This window comes from Elgaria multicarinata, chromosome 4, assembly GCF_023053635.1.
Source record: "Elgaria multicarinata webbii isolate HBS135686 ecotype San Diego chromosome 4, rElgMul1.1.pri, whole genome shotgun sequence".
In the NCBI taxonomy this organism is placed as follows: Eukaryota; Metazoa; Chordata; class Lepidosauria; order Squamata; family Anguidae; genus Elgaria; species Elgaria multicarinata.
The window spans coordinates 55,193,791-55,213,072 of record NC_086174.1 but is presented as its reverse complement, the minus strand read 5'-3'; the positions used below and the strand labels follow the sequence as shown (position 1 = coordinate 55,213,072).

Here is a 19,282-nt window from a genome sequence, read left to right as displayed (position 1 = left end):
GCTTTTTGTCTTGGGATCGACACTAAAGTGCATTAATTAGGTGCAGGCAGATTTGGATTGAGGTATGGGGCACACTCAAGCAAACTAATTCCCCTGTGGTAGGCTCAGCCCAATATTTGGGAATCTCCCCAACTACATAAAAGCCTGGTGAGCTGCCCATTATCTAGCTCCTTGGGTTCCACTTGAAGTGGGTCCTCCCCTCCCAATTTCCCCCACTTAAGAACTTTCTAGCCCTGAAGTGAGGAGAGTTTTAAAAAAACCAAAAAACCTGTATATTACCTGTCTTTATCATATAGAGTTGTTATTGATGCTTTTAAAAAAGAAATGTAAACTACCTGAAAAGTGGTATATAAATACCTTAAATAAACATATTTGCTGAAATCTACTGCCAAGATTCCATTATCAAGTCTTCCTTTATTCTGTATTGTCCAGGTGACCTAAAGAGTGGCACAACTTTGGATCCCCTAAATTTGCCTTATAAGCCTTACCCTTTTGGATCCTAATCATACAAGAGTCCAGGGTTATTGATCACAGCAGTCTTCAATCCCTGATCCTCACAGTGTGGGGCCATACAGTCAAACACTTAACTGGAGACAGCAGAAAAGGCTGGTTCCATGTACTGTATCTTTTTATTGCATCTTTGCAACGAACCAGCCCTACCCTGTAGAGCACCATGCAAATATTGACACATTAAAATATTTGAGGATGGATTACAAAGAAAGTTACTATTCAGCTTTTTCTGAAGAGCAAACGATCATTCATTGTTGTACACACTTTTGCAGCACAGCTACTACCTAATTCATTCTGCAAAATCAGGAATCCTTACAACAGAGGCTTGTTTGAGTTTGAAGATTTTCAAGGAGGTATTCACAAGACTCGTTGCTCTAGCTGCCCTGTATGTCCCACTGTACCAGTGTTTAAAGAGTGTACTTCACAATTCCAAACATCATTTAAAGAAAGGATGTGGGACTGGAAACCCAAATAAATAATGTGCTAATTCAATTACATAATCAAAAGGCAGATTGTTACTTGGAGTTCTAAAGATATATTCAGCATGGATCTTGGAGTTTTAAAATAAACAAATAAAAAATAGGTACCTCAATTCATTTAAAATGAATTCCAAATATGACTTTTATTAGTTGACAGATATTTATCTCTAATTAATATGGAGGTGGGCAAAAATGAACTTACATAATCAGATATGAAAACTTCCACAACAGAAAAAAACACTTAATAGGGGAATAACAGAAATACTTTCAGGTATCACTAATGGGAAAGTGCAATTCAGTACAGAGCCATTGTTCAAATAAGCTTCAGGATGGCAAAAGCTCCTGTTAAAGGCCAAAACACAATTGTGTGCATTCAGATCTTAAGAAGGTCTACGTAAGGCTGCGGTCCTAAACACTCTTATTTGAAGGTAAGTTCCATTGAAATTACTGGGCCTTACTTCCGAATAAACATAGTTAGTATCAAGCCAAGCAGGTAAAGTTAGAGCATAGTACGACAAACAAAAGACTGATCTTGGACGAACTTGGTTACTGCCTTGGGTGATATTCCCTTAAGATTCAATTGGTTCTGGGTAGAGAGTTTACTTCCATTCACGATGCGATCTCAGGCTTCTGTGTTGAAAACCGTTTAAATCAGGAAGACGGAACGCAGCATTAAAGATCTGTTCTGTGCTTGCATCACTAACAGAGCTACTAGGCCCCCACCCCCAAACACACATACACACGCTGTACAGTTCCACATTGCAACATCAGCACACGTCTGAGCCAGCAAGCTTCAGGCTTAGTGTTGCTTTGGGGTTATAAACTGAAGTTGGCACATTTAAAGGTGGAAAAGTTTTCCTAGATCCTCTGTAATACGTTGTCCCAAATGATGTTTTTATTTTTATTTTGGGGGAATTAATGGGATTAGCTTGTTTTACAGTCAATGAGAAATATTTCTGTTCTCTCTGGCTTATGAAAATGCATCACTCAGGGTTTTTTTTTTTTGTGTGTGTGTGTGTGTGTGTGTGTGTGTGTGTGTGTGCTTGTTTTGTGTATTACCTAGGGATGCCTGACATGAAAGGTGTTTTATAAATGTAAGTAGAGGCCAGATGTATTGCCAGATGTTGCACAGCAAAAAAAAAAAATGCACTCCAGCTAAACAGCTCCTGTTTGTATTTAATTTTTTTCTCACAGAGGTTTAGGGCCAAAGACGACATGACAGCAGCAGATTTGTATAGAATCTGGTCTGCCACCAGATCCTTATAAAATGATGATCTTTGTGTGTGATTTAAAATGCAGCATGTATTGGCAAGGAATGTGGATCAAAACTCTAAACCACCACACTTTCCCCCGAAACCACTTTTAACTATTTTTCTCCTGGTGACCAAACAATCCCCAGGAGGACAAAAGTGGCTTTTAAAAAAGCAGCTGGGGGGGGGGGGCAGGAAAGCATGAGCTGTGTATGGATCAGCTCCCCACCCCTCCTGTGGATGTTGCACTTTAAACCACAAATTCACTTTAGTAGAAACTTTCAGGATCCAACCTGAGTCCCACTACCAACTTGACTAGTGGCACTGTTGGTCTACAGCAAGGGAGGGCAAGCTCTGGCCCACCAGCCCAATCCAACCTACTCAGGGACCCAATCCGGTCTATGCTGGGGCCAAATCCAGGCTGTGGAGTGTTAAGCATTTTCTGTGGTTCCCTCCCCTGCCCTACCCAAGCCGTGCACCCTGACAGGAGAGGAATCCACATGTTAGCACCATGGAGAAAGCAAAGGGATTATTCTTTGTGCCACTCACCCTCAATCAATTCTCTGATCAATATGGGGATTTCCCCATACCACTTAGCCCTACAGGATGTTTTAGAATGCAGAGATTTTGTTCATTCATTTTACCATCTCTCATATAGTGTGATTCCCAAAGGCAGCAGTGCAGTGCACTATTGTGCCCCATTTCCAACTGTGAACAAAGTTCAAATCAGAACTCAAGACTCCAATCCTTCCCCAGCTGTCGTCTTATTCCAATTCCTTTTCCAGTTCCAATATCCTTGTTGCCTTTTGCCAACTCCTTCTGTGGCCTCTTGGGGATTATTGTGTAGCTCTTGCTGCCATCTTCCTGGCACCACCACTTAAAAAAAATCATGCACTCAAAAGCAGAATTGTTTAAATGAAAGTGATATACAGAAGTTAGTGGCAAAAGCAATACAGTATGGCCCAGCTGTAGTATGTCGCCATGGTCACAAAGGAGTTTACAAAACTGTTTTGAAAAGAAGGCAATCCATGGTCGGAGGTACAATTTTACATTTCAAGGTGTTTCCATTTCAGTGTAACTGCAACTGAAACCATTTACTCATGCATCAATGGGACTTAAGCATGTGGAACTGTGTGAGCAGAATGGTAGCCAATCAATTCTTACAGAAGATGCACTCCATTTCTTTTAATTCATGTCCTACCAGCGTATTACTATGGCATCTGGACAATCTCTTTTTTAAGAAAACAATTATCCTGCCTCCCTGAATATACAGTAGCTAAAGAAAGGAAAAGAAAAGTTTCCCTGGCAATGCTCATTATTTACAGATTGATTAAACTATTTTATACCAGCTTTAGACCAATTGGCCTTCAAGACAGTGTACAATACAAAATTTAAAATAATTTATTAATAACCTTAAAAACAAAAAAGGAATCAAACAATTGGTTTCTCATTAACCATCATTAAATGCTGAGCAAAAGAGAAACGTCTTAACTGGTTACTAAAAGGCAAGAAGTATAGCAGCGAGTCTAATCCCACTAGGGAGCCTTACCCAACCTGGTGCCCTCCAGATGGGTTGGAATGCAACTTCCATAATCTCCAGTCCAACCCCTCTGGAGGGTACCAGGCAGGGCAAGGCTGCACTAAGGATTGGGGACTTTTGTAACATTTGAAAAGGTGGAGAATTTAAGATCTTGAGGGATACCTGCTAGCTGTCAGGATCAGGCCCGGTCTCCCTGGTGTGTATCCCAAATCAGATTTGGAGCCTGAAGAAGCAGATCAGCCAATACAGGAAGCGGGGGAGGAAATTCTCCAAGACTCTCCAGGAGTCAAGGAGGAATCTTCCCATGAGCTTATAGACCAGGAAGCCCAGGCTCAGAGATCATCTTCCCTCTCCTCCCTGTCCCTGGGAACTCAGTCTTTATTGGAGGAGGAGAGAGCATCTTTACAGATCCCAGAAATTGCCTCAGGGTCCTGTGGGTGGAGTTGAGAGGAGGTGTGAGGTGATCTGCTAAACTAGCCACTGGCCAGAGGTTACTTGAAAACCCTACCTGAAGGAAGAGTTTGGTAAAAGCCTGTCGGGCATGGCGGGAAACTGTCTATTTAGTTGATAGGCAACTGACTTTCTTTGTTATGCTAATTAAGCTTAGAAGATATCTTCTAGCATTCACACTCCCTTCAGGTGTCAAGAGATGTCTGATTACTGAATAAAACTTTGTGGATTGCACAGCAGACATCTTTATTGTCTCACATCTCAGCGGGAGGGCTTGGAATCATAACACTAGCTTTGGACAGTCCAAAAAGGAAGTCTGCACCCTCTTGACTAGAACACTTTGTACACAATTATCCATAAACACAAAAAAATGGAATATCTATTTTAATATCTGCATTAATTCAAATCATGTTCTTAAAATACAATTTAAAGCAGAGAAGCTATGTTTCATAGTACTCTCAACATCACACATCTTATAAACCTATAATTGTGTCTTTTGTCCAACAATAAGTGGACCTTTTCCCCATTCCCAACTTAATTTATTTAAATATATTTCTGAAGGGACCAGTGCATCAGCTAAAACTGGGCAAAGGCACTTCTGACCTCTGTCATCATCTGATGATCCAGTAGCAGCTCTGGATTCAAGTGCACCTCCCCAACCCCCAACCTGTGTTCCTGATCCTTCATAGGGAATGCAACCCCACCTAGCACAGCTTATACCATTTGAAGCCACAGTCTTGCAAAGACATGTATAATTTCATGGTTTCAAATTATTACCTACTTAAGTAAGTTTAGGTGTGTATCCCTGTGTAACAGGATAAAAGTCTGTTCTTGTGGAGGCAGCCAAGAAGCATACATATATTCACTTGTTGGCAGTGGTGAGGACCTCCCAGGAGAGGAAGAATAAAGAGGGAGCTAAGCTGGTTGGTTTCCTTTCCTTTTCCTAGTGTAGGCCAGTAGCCTTCAACTGGTCCAGACTTGAGACCCACCTCGGACTCCCAACCTGCAACATGGGACCCACTTTCACAACTGCTTAAAATGGTGGCAACAGCTTTGCCGTGACCCATCTGGACTGATCTCATGACCCACTTTTGGGGTTGAAGACCACTAGTGTAGGCCCCATTCTGAGCTGTGTCAGCATTTTTGGGGTATTGTTTTCCCCCCTATTGCACTTATATATATCTTCAATTTTTGCAAAAGCAGTCTGCGATCACCTTTTTGTGATTATTACTTGTATTAAGGTTCAGGCTTATAGTTCAGCATAAACACTCTCTTACTAAGTGTAGATGCTTCTCCCCATTTTGTTTGGTCGGTGTGCTTAAATTGTGCAGTAATGCTTGTTTTCAGACACTTGCTGTTAGTTTAATATTGTTTGTGTCAACATATGTGAAGATGTACTATACAACAGAATGACACCTAGTAAGAACTTAAGAGCCATGATGGATCAGACCAAAGGTCCATCAGCATTCTATTTACACAGTAGCCAACCAGATGCCTGTGGGAAACCAACAAGCAGGACATGAATGCAATAGCACTGTCCTGGTCATGTTCCCCAGCAACTGGTACCAGAGATAGTATATAGCCCTCTGGACTAGTACCCATTGATAGCCTTATCCTCAATGAATTTATCTAATCTCTTTTAAGCCATCCAACTTGGTGGCTATCACTACATCTTGTGGCAGTGTTTCCACAGTTTATGTGCTTTGTGAAGTACTTCTTTATCTGTCTTGAATCTCCCACCAATCAGCTTCATGGGATGACCTTGGGATATAGTATTATGAGGGAGGGGAAATATATCCACTTCTACTTTCTCCACACCATGCATAATTTTGAACACCTCTATTATGTCTCCCCTCACTCGCCTTTTCTCTAAGTGAAACAGACCCAGACATTGTAACCTTTCCTCATAGGGGAAGAATTGCTCTAGCCCCTTGATCATTTCAGTTGCCCTTTTCTCAACTCTACAATATATTTGTTACATTTATATACCGCCCCATAGACGAACCTCTCTGGGCAGTTTTGTTGTTGTTGTTTATTCGTTCAGTCGCTTCCGACTCTTCGTGACTTCATGTACCAGCCCACGCCAGAGCTTTGTCGGCCGTTGCCACCCCAGCTCCCCCAAGGTCAAGTCTGTCACCTCCAGAATATCATCCATCCATCTTGCCCTTGGTCGGCCCCTCTTCCTTTTGCCTTCCACTTTCCCTAGCATCAGCCTCTTCTCCAGGGTATCCTGTCTTCTCATTGTGTGGCCAAAGTACTTCAGTTTTGCCTTTAATACCATTCCCTCAAGTGAGCAGTCTGGCTTTATTTCCTGGAGTATGGACTGGTTTGATCTGGTTTGAGTCCAAGGCACTCTCAAAAGTTAAAAACAGTAAACATTTAAAAAGTATACAAAATTTAAAAACATAAAATGCAATAAATAATAATAATAATAATAATAATAATAAAAACAACAGTATAAAAACAACAGTTCTGGGGTCCGTTAAAAAACAAACTTAGCGTTGTTGAATGGTGTTAAATGCCTGGGAGAAGAGAAAAGTCTTGACCTGGCGCCTAAAAGAGAACAGTGTTGGTGCCAGGCGAGCCTCATTGGGGAGATCATTCCACAGTTGGGGGGCCACCACCGAAAAGGCCCTCTCCCTTGTTGCCATCCTCCGAGCTTCCCTCGGAGTAGGCACTCGGAGGACCACCTTAGATGTTGAGCGCAGTGTACGGGTAGGTTCATGTCGGGAGAGGCATTCCATCAGGTATTGTGGTCCCAATATCCTTTTTTAGGTGCAGTGACCATAACTGTACATTGTATTCCAAGTGTGGTAGATTTATATAAAGACAGTATGATATCAGTAGTTTTATTTTTGTTTATTTTCCTAATTAAGCCTAACCTTATAAGGCTCAAGATATTCAATGAGTGAAGAAAAGCTTGGAAACAACAAAGCACAACTCTGAAGTTGTGTGTAATTAAACAAGCAACCTGGGCTTGGGCTGGGAGTTAAACCACATAACAAGATTTTTTTTTTTTTAGAAAACAATTATTATTCTATCATGGAATGTATTTTCCCTCATTTATCATGTTAATGTAAACCAATATACACACTCTACGATAAGGGACACAAGCTCAGGCGAATCTTTAATCATATAATCTCATGCTAAGAAGATCCCCGAAGTTTTTACATTCAGAACCTGACAATCCTGGCTCTGACTGGGGGTGCTTCCAGTCAGCTCTTTGTGCCACCAATCAAACAGTAATGTGCAGTTGTTCTGTCTTTCCTTGTTAACAGGGTTTTTTTTATGGGAAGATGTAAGCAGCACAAAGAAAACACAGGAGGGTTACACATTGGAGGGTTATGTCATCTGGACCGCTTAAAATATTTCATATTTCAGGCCACAATAAAAGCTCATCTGGGAGTACCCCAAGAGCAAAAGTGTATTCCATTGAACAATGTTGTCCCTTACTGTATTCATGTTGGCGGCCTAGTGACCCACCAAGCAAGTCACAGACCCATGTCTTCATAGTTAGTGCTGAATTTCTAAAATGAGAATTACCAGGCTGGGACATCATGCTTCTTGATTTAATTTTTTTCACCTTAATCCCAGGGGGGAGGGGCAAGCGGCCACTCTGGTTATTTGTTTAGCAGAAACTAGTAGAAGGCAATGGATGAAGAAAGCAATTAGATTCATTATAATTATACTTTGAAAAATAGCTTGTCACTTTGATGCAGGACAATATCTAGTAGGTACAACCCCAACCCCCCGCCACGTAACAAGGAAAGCTGCACCTCTGTAATTTCAGAGAAGAGCTGGATTCTTTCCAAAATGCTAAAGATCACTCCAAAAAGGGAGAGAGTTCACTCCATCCCCTGCAGCTAAGTGTAAGAAGCCACCAGCTTGAAGCACACAAAAAAAGAAAAAAAAGAAAGGTAAACAGAAGTTAAAGCCGTAGAAAAGCAACTCAAACAGACGCTCGGCACAGGTCGACTCGCTGAGAGAAGTTGCAGGGGTTTCCCTTTGCCCTATTCGAACATGACAGAAGGCGCATCTGGCCGAGAGGGGATTGGGTACGAGGCAGCCGTCCCGCAGCAGGTCGAGCTGGGTCGCCAGCAGCTCTCCGATCCGGGACAAGCCTCGAGGCAGGCCGCGCCTTTAGCGCGCGCAGCCCTCTGCCTATCGCCCCCGAGACCCAGAGCCATGATTCCCCCACCATGCACCGCGCCCAGGGAGAAAGAAGCAGCCCGCTCCGTCACTCGCTCCTCCCGAGGCCGAGGAGACTGCAGTGAGGAGCAGGACGCGCGGACTGACCCGGGACTACAAATCCCCGCCCCTTCTCACTCCCCTGACGCCCAGCTTGTGGAGCGCTAGCCCCGCCCCCCAACGCGATGATTAGCCGCAGCCCCGAGTCCCCTTCGCTTCCTCCCCTTACCATTGGGCGGGCTCTCAATGTCGATCAGCGCGGCTCTCCCCCTCTGATTGGCGGGAGCTGCGCCGTGGGCCGGCTGCGCTGTCAGTCAGGAAAACTGGTCGGGGAAGGAAGGAAAGAGGGAGGGGAGTGAAGGAAACATCTGGCTGCCGCAGCCCGGGCCCGTCTGTGCCGCCGCCGCCGCCGCCGTGCGTGCTCCTGCGCTGCGTGCGCCTGGCTCCCCGCCCCCTCTCCCTCCTCCCGCTCTGCCGACCCGGGATCCTCCGGGGCGCTGCCATGGGGGGCCGCTGAGACGGCGCGGGGGCCCTCGCTCCCTCCTTCCTTCTTAGTTCCACCCTCCCCCCCCCCGGCCCGCTCTCGTTGCCCCGCTTGGTGGTCCCTCACTCACTCGCTGCCTCAGGGCGGGGAGCGAGCGGGACGCCGGGCGGGGGGCGCGGGGAGCCCGGAGGGGGGCAGCGCCGGCGGTGGCCGGAGGAAGAAGCGGCGGCGGCGGCGTAGGAAGGAGCGCGGCTGGGACTTGGGGGCCGCTCCAGAGTGTGAGTCCCGACCCTGACACCCCACCCCCCATGGGACTGGGCGAAGGGGGGGGCCGTGGGATGGGGTGCGGCTGGGCAGAAGCGGCCGGGCAGAAGCGGCCCCGTGTCGCTGAGACAGGGAGGAGAACAGCACGTTGATGGTTGTGGTGCTATGGGGGGTGCTAGGTTGGTGTGGGGCAATTGAGAGGCTGTTTGGGGAGAGGGCAGTGAAGGCGTGAGGTGTAGAGGCAGGTGGTTCAAAGAGGTTGTGGGCACTGGGAGGCTTTGAGGCGTTCCAGGTGAGCAGCTTAAAGTGAGGGGAACGGGCTGAACAGGTGGGGTAGAGGAGGGGTCTCGGGGTGGGGTGGGTGGGGAAGAGGTGGAATCTGCTCTGCAGTTTAGGGCGAGGGAGCAAGAGGTGTCGTAGGGCTGGGCTTAGAAGAGGGGTCAGGCGGTTAATGGGTCAGGATGGAGAGAAACCCATTCTGGGGTAGGAGCAGGTGGGTTGACTTTGGAAGGGGTTACACAGTGACAGGGGAGAGGGGAAAGCGACAGAGCAGGCTGCAAATCTAGAATAGGGAAGGATCAGCCTCTGAGTAAGAGTTTGCAAGGCGCTGAGTGTTTAGCCTCGCATATAGGGTGGGAGAGGAGGTTTTGCTGGGGGGTTGGGCTGAGTTCAGGAGCAGGTGGGGGGAGGGAGCCCTTTGTGTGTGGCAGAGGCAGTGTGTATGTGTTTTGTCTTGCAGCTCAGAAGGTCAGGGGGTAGGTGATGTGGGGAGTAATGCAGCTGTGGAGACAAGGCAGGGTAGATGAGAAGGGTGAGAAGAAAGCTCTGCTCCCTCCCAGGACTCTTGTGTTCAGCTCTTCTAGTTACTTTCCTTTTGTTGTTGCTTTGGCTACTGTGCTCTGGTCTGTTCCTGCAGTTGGCTGCTTTCTTCTTTCCTGTCTGTGCTGCTGTTCCTCTCCCACCACCTCCTTCTGTGCACTCTTTTTCTGCTCTCTGCATACTTTACAGTGTGTCAGAGGGCTAGATTAAGCTTAACCCTCAACTTCTTGTCTTTCAATGAAGAGTGAGTTTTTATCTATCATAAAGTTGTGTGTCCATATTTGCCCCACCCCCCATTTTTGGTATTCTGTTAATGGTAGCAACCATAGTAGAGCTTAGAGTTGATAGCTGTTGCAGAAAAGTACGGGTGCATACTTATGAGTAAATGGTGTGGAGAACTTAATTCATTGCGGATAAAGTTAGTTGATGGCTTAAGAAAGTTAAGCTGGTGACTTGTTCATTCTGCTATGTGGAACAGTTCATTTCATTTTACTTGTTTTGCCCATTACTCATGATACCTTCCTGTCAAGTAAAAGGAGGTCATAACATTTTTCATGAATGGGTTTTCTATATGCATACACAGTAAAAATACTAATAAGTATGTTTTAATGTAGGTGTTAGTGCTGTTGCCCGACTAATTAAAAACAAAATTAGTGTTGAATATTGCATGCCACGGGCTAAATATATTTTACAACACACCTTTGAACAACACTACACATTATTTTTCAGGCAGAGGGTGTAGTATGAGCAGGAGAGGGTTTTATTATTACCACTCTAGGCCTTGTATAAAACAGCATGTTTGCAAGTGAAAAATCTGCACTGCAACTTGAGTTTTCATTCCCCATTTATTTTATATCAAGTGTGTTAAAGAAGATTTAGCTTCATTATTGAATACAAATTCTTAAGAAGTCAATTGTTTTGTTTTGTTTTGACTAAAATGCTTTGACAATATATGATTGCACTGATATCTATACTGGTGGTTGTTGGGCTGTGTATGTGTGTGTTTAAAACCCTCTAAATCCATAGAAGGGGTGATTTGTGCACTGAGTTAAAGCTATTAGATAAAAATCATCTTTTAAAATGAACCTCCGGGTTCTGTAAAAAAAAAAATGGATTAGTATGGCTTGAGTAAGTTCTCAATGTATAAAAGACTCCACAAAGTTATGACAGAAGGGTTGCTTTACTGTACATGCAGTGGAGCCCCATATGTTTAAGGATTTTTTTTTTTACTTTTCTCTGTTAGAAAGTTTTGAAAAAAGAGACTTTGAAGTATTTTGTTTATACTAACAGACAAGAAAAGTTCTCCTAAGAAAAAGCTGGTGGCAGGAGTGTAGAGGAGTAGCATATGGCATTAAAAGGAGCACAGCTGGAGGTAGCATTTCCATCTGAACATGATGTCAGAGCAGCTGACAGCCTGCCATCCCTCAGCCTTTTATTCTAACACACAGACAGGGAGTGAGTGTGTTTGCAGATCTGTGTGTAAGGAAGGTATCTCATTCCTCTCTAACATCATCTCCACTTTGCATCTGTCTCTCTCTCTGTCTGCTTTTTTCCACCGATCTAACAGACCTGGAGCCAGCAAGACTCGGACAAAAGGACTTAATCAGGTTTATGTGTGCTAAAGGTAGGAACAGTGGTAGGCTAGCTACAGTATGTTTCTCTCTTGGTGTTTATTTAATTTCAGAATAAAAATCCCATTACTTGTTTAATGAGATTTAGGAAGAATAAGTACAATTCAGAGAAAAAGGGGATAACAGTTCATAGTGCAATTAAAGCTTGGGAAATATGTATTGACCTGTTTGTTCTTGTGCAGTTGTATTAAAAGTAGCTCTTTAAATGGTGCAGTCCCACTATTTTTATTCTCTTGAGTACTGAGGCAGCAATTCACAATCTAGGGAGGAATAATGATGGCAATACAGTAGTTATTAATTTTCTAATAGTACTGTTTTTAAGGATAAAAAAGCGAATATGTATGCCAGAAACTGAAGTACATGGTGATTTCCGCTGTTCAACTTTATGCTTGAAGACCAAGCTGCTGAAAACTCTAGAAATCTACAACCTTTTGGGGTGGGTGGGGGAATGGAAATCATACATGTATTAAACTTTAGGATCCCCCCTCCCCTGAGAATAATTTGGCTAGTCCCCACTTTTTTCTTTCTTGGTTATATACAAAAGAAGTTTATTTCAATATAACAATAATTGTTTGAGGGGAGGTTTTTGTGTTCACGACTAATTTAGAACTTGTAGATTTGAGCTGCCTGAATTGGCCAGACAGCTGTAATCGCACTCCTCTATTCTTAATCTCTTTATCTGGGCAGCAGCTGCCATATGGCCACAGTCAGCTGGATCAGATGTTTATAAGCTTCCTTCTTCGTCCCTCTCTGTCCTTTCAGCCTCCTAATTTGATCACAGCTACCTTGTGAGCTGCCCTCCAATCTTTATTTTTAGCCCTCTTAAGGATTAGGATTGATGTTGGCTGTGGGGCACTTAAAGTGATTGTATTGTAAATCTTCTTGCTTTATTCTAGCAGTAGTATTTTGCAGAATATACTTGGGACAGGATTGTAACTTTAAGAACATATCTGTATGTTCAAACATGCAGCTGCTGCATGTAACTGGTTTAGCACAACTTTGATTACAAGTCACAGAAATGAAGAAGAAAGTTAAGGTGTTTAAGAAGTAACTTTCCATGCTCACTTTGAAAACCTTTCCTTCTAAAGAGAAAGGTTATCCAGAACAAGCCATCATAACAATACTAGCCAGAAGAGAGAGAAAATGACTAAATCCTGCTGAAATACTTTTTTTTATTACGGCATACCAGTGGAAACCTTCTCCATATGTTTTAGATTCTTAATGGAGGGGGCAGCGTCTTCTGTATAACTGCATTTTAATGCATTCTTTTAAAGTTTTTGCCTGTTCAGTTATTTTGCAAAAGAGACTTTTTTGTGAGAAAAGTCTAGCATTCACAAATGAGACCACTTTCATCTCTGTCAAAGCATTTTAAAAGCCATCGTCTTTTTGATCAGTTAAAGATAATTTTCACCCCAATTTCTTGTTACATCTCAAGTTTTTGTTTCTGCCTTCACATAGTAAGATCTGTTGTAATATTTAACTTCATAATGTGAAATACTTGATTCCCCCAACCACAGACTCCATCTTTACAGTGAAATTAACTGTTAATATAACTATGGAAGTTGCAGAAGATAGCTGAACAGGAAAAAGTCATGAACAGCTGACTAATTCAGCCATACAATTTGTTGCATGCTGCAAATACGATTTATTAATAACTCCACATCTTGTAGAAATTGTTAAATTATCAAGTGTAATCATGTGTAAATATATTGATTGCTACTAATATTTAACTAATTCTTTTTGCTCCTAGGTTATGAAGACAGCATGGAGTTTCCTGACCATAGTAGGCATTTACTACAATGTCTGAGTGAGCAGAGGCATCAGGGTTTTCTTTGTGACTGCACTGTTCTGGTAGGAGATGCCCAATTCCGAGCACATAGAGCTGTACTGGCTTCATGCAGCATGTATTTCCACCTATTTTACAAGGATCAGCTGGACAAAAGAGACATTGTTCATCTGAACAGCGACATTGTTACAGCCCCAGCTTTTGCTCTCCTGCTTGAATTCATGTATGAAGGGAAACTCCAGTTCAAAGATTTGCCCATTGAAGATGTGTTAGCAGCTGCCAGTTATCTCCACATGTATGACATCGTCAAAGTCTGCAAAAAGAAGCTAAAAGAAAAAGCCACCACAGAGGCAGACAGTACTAAAAAGGAGGAAGATGCATCGAGTTGTTCGGACAAAGTAGAAAGCCTCTCTGATGGCAGTAGCCACATTGCAGGGGATATACCCAGTGATGATGATGAAGGGGAAGATGAAAAATTGAGCATCCTGCCTAGCAAAAGGGACTTGGCGGCCGAGCCTGGGAACATGTGGATGAGATTGCCCTCGGACTCAGCAGGCATTCCCCAGAGTGGTGGAGAGGCAGAGACACACGCAACAGCAGCTGGAAAAACAGTAGCCAGCCCCTGCAGCTCAACAGAGTCTTTGTCCCAAAGGTCTGTCACCTCCATGAGGGATTCAGCAGATGTTGACTGTGTCCTGGACTTGTCTGTCAAATCAAGCCTTTCCGGAGTTGAGAATTTGAACAGTTCTTATTTCTCTTCACAGGACATAATTAGAAACAACCTGGTGCAGGTGAAAGTGGAGAAAGAGGCTTCCTGTGATGAGAGTGATGTTGGCACTAATGACTATGACATGGAACATAGCACTGTGAAAGAAAGTGTGAGCACTAATAACAGGGTACCGTATGAGCCAGCCCATCTGGCTCCTATGAGGGAAGATTCTGTTTTGAGGGAGCTAGATAGAGAGGACAAAGCAAGTGATGATGAAATGATAACTCCAGAGAACGAGAGAGTTCAGGTGGAAGGGAATATGGACAGCAGTCTGCTCCCCTATGTCTCCAACATACTTAACCCTGCAGGCCAAATTTTCATGTGCCCCCTCTGCAACAAAGTCTTTCCTAGTCCCCACATTCTGCAGATTCACTTAAGTACGCACTTTCGAGAGCAGGACGGGATCCGCAGCAAGCCTGCTACTGATGTCAATGTCCCGACCTGCTCCTTGTGTGGTAAGACTTTTTCTTGCATGTACACCTTGAAGCGTCACGAGAGGACTCATTCAGGCGAAAAACCTTACACTTGCACCCAGTGTGGAAAAAGCTTCCAGTACTCCCACAATCTGAGCCGCCATGCTGTAGTTCACACACGGGAGAAACCACATGCTTGTAAGTGGTGTGAGCGCAGGTTCACACAGTCTGGAGACCTTTACAGACATATTCGGAAGTTTCACTGTGAGTTGGTGAACTCATTGTCTGTCAAAAGTGAAGCACTGAGCTTACCTACTGTCAGAGACTGGACATTAGAAGATAGCTCACAAGAACTTTGGAAATAGAATTTTTATATATATAATTAATATATATATATAAATCTATATAGTTGTGGTACAGTCTAAAAGCAGTCTTGTTTCCTTGAACTGAAAGTTTGGCCATTAGCTTGTTTTATGCACTTTAAGGCGGCATGAACATTTCACTACTTAGTGCTCTGATAATATGAACTATAAAAATGAGACGAATAAACTTCATTAAAAAAAATCCCCATGTTTCCCCATCAAGTAATTACTTCTGTTAAGTAAAACTGCAAATGAACAAGTGTAATATTTAACCTTACTTGCAACACTGCATCATTTTAAACTCCATTTAAAACAAAAACAGAAATCCCCTCCAGTGTTTTATAATTTGGTTAAATTTTAAGAACTGCATGCATCTTTTCTAGCTGTGGGAAACCTGAATGCTTTTAGACCCAAGTGATAAATTTCTGAAATGCTGGAGTATCTATTTTTAAACAAGCAGTTGAGATATTATTGTAATTTATGGATTACAACAGTTCCCAATTTAAAAAACAAAACCCAACCACCACCACTGCAGATTTTTGAAAATACACTGGAATTGCTGGGACTCTGTGAAGGTGTGTTTGGGATGAAAAAGGATGTTGCAGCTTCAGCAGTTGCGAACTGTGCATTTAAAAATGTGAATTACTGTTGTATACTGTAATTGATTTAATGGGCTGGGGGGTGTCAAGGAAATTGACAAGTTGTGTTAATGCTCTCAGTTGAGTCTTGAAAAGTAAATATTAATGCTACGGAAATGCATGCGTTTCAGTATATTTTTGTCTTTGTTTGCATTGTATAACTTTAATGAGTGAGTTTTAAAACTTATTTAATTTTTTGTAGGAAAATACACCATTGGGAAAATTGGTGTTATGAAGAACATAAATGCACTGTTTTTTATTTTATATAATTTAAATTAATTGCCCACTGTCTTTAAGTTGAACAAAAGCTACATGTTGATTTTAGCTATGTAAAGGAAGATAGTAATGTTTACAAACAGGCTTAGAGATTTGCATGTGCAGTGTACATTTATCAAAAAAATCTGATTGCACAGAACTCATGCCAGCTCCAACCTTAGATGCATACATTACCCATATGAGCATTTTTAGAATTCCTGCTGCACAAATTAACAATAGGACATTCATTTTTCGCCCCTTGAAAAGATTCTATGGAGTGAAAAAGCCCCAGGCTGAAAGGACTAGAAAACCTTGATTGACATGGGGTGGAATAGGGTGGGGTGGGGGAACGGCGGGAGAAAAGTTGGGGGGAGGGTTTGTGAACTGTGTATCCAAGCAGCAAAGACTGCAGCCTGACGTGTGGTTTTAATGATCAACACACAGGGCAAAAGCATTTTGCACAGTGTTTGTTTTCCTGTCTTGCACTTACAAATAAGGTCTATGGGAGTAGCATGGAAAATTGTTTTTTCTTCTTTCCGCTTTTGTTTAGAATTTGATCGCCTTAACTACTGTAAACATAGCCTATTTTTGTGCTTAAGAAACTGAATGGAAAACTCCATTGTGTATTGCTGGACTGTTTTGGAAATATTTTGGTCAAATGTATGTTAATTTGGCTGTAATGGCATTTAAAACAAAAAAGCTGTGAAAATGGCCTTGGAGCATTATTTTTAGTTACTTGAATAGTCTCTAGGTTTTAAAAATACATTCTTTTTATTAATTTAGAAAAGACAATCAGTGTCTGGAAAAATGGACTACTTTTTTTGTGGACGTGAGTGATTGTTTTTTTGTTTTGTTTTGAGGGGGGTTGGCCTTTAGTTCACATTCTTTTTTTCCCTTTTTTTTTTGGTTCTAAAAATTAGACTGACATCTAGCTTTGACAATCATAGTATGTTTTATTTTCCTGAGTGGGAGGGGAATAACTTATAATGCTGTTTAGTTTTGTACTATTGGTGTGTTGGTGAATTTTTAAACTGTGTGCTAACTGCAATAAATTATACATACTGAGAAATCAATTAGTTGTCTTCTCCCCTTTTTAAACATGAACACTGCAGGCTATTTTTTATAATGTGCATTTATATATTATAACCTTTTTGTACAGATTCCTCTTGCTTAATGGAATAATGGAGTTAATGTTTGACGTGTATTGAAAACAAAATTATTTCTATTAGGATTTTTTTTAAAAAATGCTGTATTTCTAAAAAGCATTTATACAAACTATTTTTCTCTCCACAGGATAATAAAAAGTATGGTATTAACCAAGTAACACCATCCTAAGTTTTATGAAGGTACTAAACTCTGTATCTGTCAAAGCTGATTTATATTAACTAGCAAATGGGATGGGGTTGGTAGTTAGAAAAAAGTGACAATTTGAAGAAATGCTTGGTTACTGACTGATACCCACAAAATAGAAACAAATAGTTTGCACTCAATAGTTTGCACTCAAATTATCAGATAATGCCCATCCCATTTTTCATTATGGGAGAAGAAAGGGTCTGCCCCTGTCAGCTTAATTGGTGAATATCATATAGCTTGATAGACCAGGTTCGCAAAACATTCCAAGTGAAATCTTTAAAATGGAACTACTTTATTGATTGTCTAGTTCAAAACACATCTGTCTTTATTACACTAGACTCTAGTGGCTAGATGTGGGGTCTGTGATCCTAATCAGTGTCTAACGACTTTAGAAACCTATACTTTGGTGCATATTTTATTTATTATTTAACTACACTGGCCAATAGCCAAAGCTTTCTGGAGGTTTCACAAAATAAAATAATGAGAGATGATCATAAACTAAGAAAAAGCTCTTTTACCATTTGGTAAGGTTCAGTTTCCATAATGCTTATTTTTGAAAAATAAATGACAAAACTCATAACAGGAGTACATTTTTTTAAATTATGTAATATAAAATTATTTACGTTAAAATTATTTAAATCTTTATTCCATCTCATGAGGGTTGGTGTATACTCTGAAAGGTCTGTCTCAATACTTGGCTTGGGCGTCAACCTTGTGGATTTTAAGATAATTGATGGCAACTAAAATTCAGATTGTCGCTTTGAAAGTAAGAGGCTTATATCTCTGCAGTTCAAATTTCCAGTTGACATATAAGTGAAGGAATTTAAAGTTTGCTACTTCTGGTGGTAGTATTAGTAGTATTGGTTAAACTTACCTATACTATCCTCCACCAAGGGCTTTAAATGTCATTGAGAAGTTGTGATTAAAATCAATATCAAGTTTTGTAATATTTCCTTTACTGTTGTGTGTTGGGCAGGGGACTGAAAGAGTACCTGTAATCTAAGAGCAAATGCTCAAGATCATTTTTGTATGTGAATAAGATTGCACATAAATGCCACAAATATGCACTTTTAATTCCCAACTCATTAGTCTTTGCATATAAAAATTAAAATTGTCGTTCTATAGGGTATAATGCTACGATAATCTTGTAATAACTTATAACTCTGTGGCAAAATCCTCCTGGGGGGTTGAAGTGACAGTAAAGTACCAGGATATTAAAGGGAAGAACACTTTTTCCACCTTTGTCAGCAAAGCTAGCATGAGTAGGCCAGCTGGGCAAATTTCTTGAATACTGATATAAACTGGCATGGGATGCTTTAATCCTAAAAATTACAGGGCACGTTAAAGGATCACATGTGAAACTGTTAATTTGCTTGGTTTTGCACATGTTAAACATAGTTAATCTGTGATTAAAAGCTGCAGTTTTATTCTTGCATATATCACACAAAGTAAAGCAAGGAGCACATTACTTTTGTTAGTAATGATTAAATAATATTTTACAATTTTATTTAATGTGGAAACAACGGATTCCCTCCTCTTACATATGTGCATCAGAGTGTGTGCGTATGGACAAACACAGTCAGAAATAATCTACAGCCCTGCTAAACAATGATGTAAGATAATAAAGTGTTCAAAATGAAATGACTGTTCAATTGAAAATAAACTATTTACATTGTGCTTTTCTTTTCTTACTAGCAGTTGCATTTGTTTATGCCCAGGTTCATTTTTCCTGCTGAATTAAAATATTTGGTTTACTGCTAAAGCAATCTTTCAGAAATGTAGCATCATATAAGTTCTGTACTTTTTAACATGATCACGAATATTTCGCTTCTTTTAGTTACCTCAGACCTAGCTGTGGACTGTCTTTAAAAAAAATGGCACAAAATCTGATTCTAACTTCTACATTATGTAAAATAATGCAGATATTTTGATGGCAGAATGTTTTGCTTAAAAAGTATGGTTCTGCCAATACAAATTTAAACTCAACGAATTAAGCTGTTTCAAATGAAAAATGCGCAATTATTTTTGCACAGATTTTCAACATTGAAGCATGTATGGCATCTGGATTGTAGAGTTTCATTGGACTACTGA

At 41.4% G+C, this 19,282-nt stretch overlaps 1 protein-coding gene across 2 annotated transcripts; it reads left to right on the top strand.

Annotated features, from left to right (window-relative positions):
• Positions 1–9,085: 9,085 nt before the first annotated feature.
• ZBTB18 (zinc finger and BTB domain containing 18) lies at positions 9,086–16,938 on the top strand. Of its 2 annotated transcripts, XM_063124319.1 has the most exons (3): positions 9,156–9,179; positions 11,552–11,608; positions 13,366–16,938. In XM_063124319.1, the coding sequence occupies exons 2-3, from the start codon at positions 11,596–11,598 to the stop codon at positions 14,946–14,948; spliced, it is 1,596 nt and encodes a 531-aa protein (XP_062980389.1). In that variant the 5' UTR covers positions 9,156–9,179; positions 11,552–11,595; the 3' UTR covers positions 14,949–16,938. The 2 variants fall into 2 exon arrangements, with proteins under 2 accessions (XP_062980390.1, XP_062980389.1); XM_063124320.1 differs by lacking the exon at positions 11,552–11,608 and having other exon boundaries at positions 9,086–9,179.
• The last annotated feature ends 2,344 nt before the right edge of the window (positions 16,939–19,282 follow it).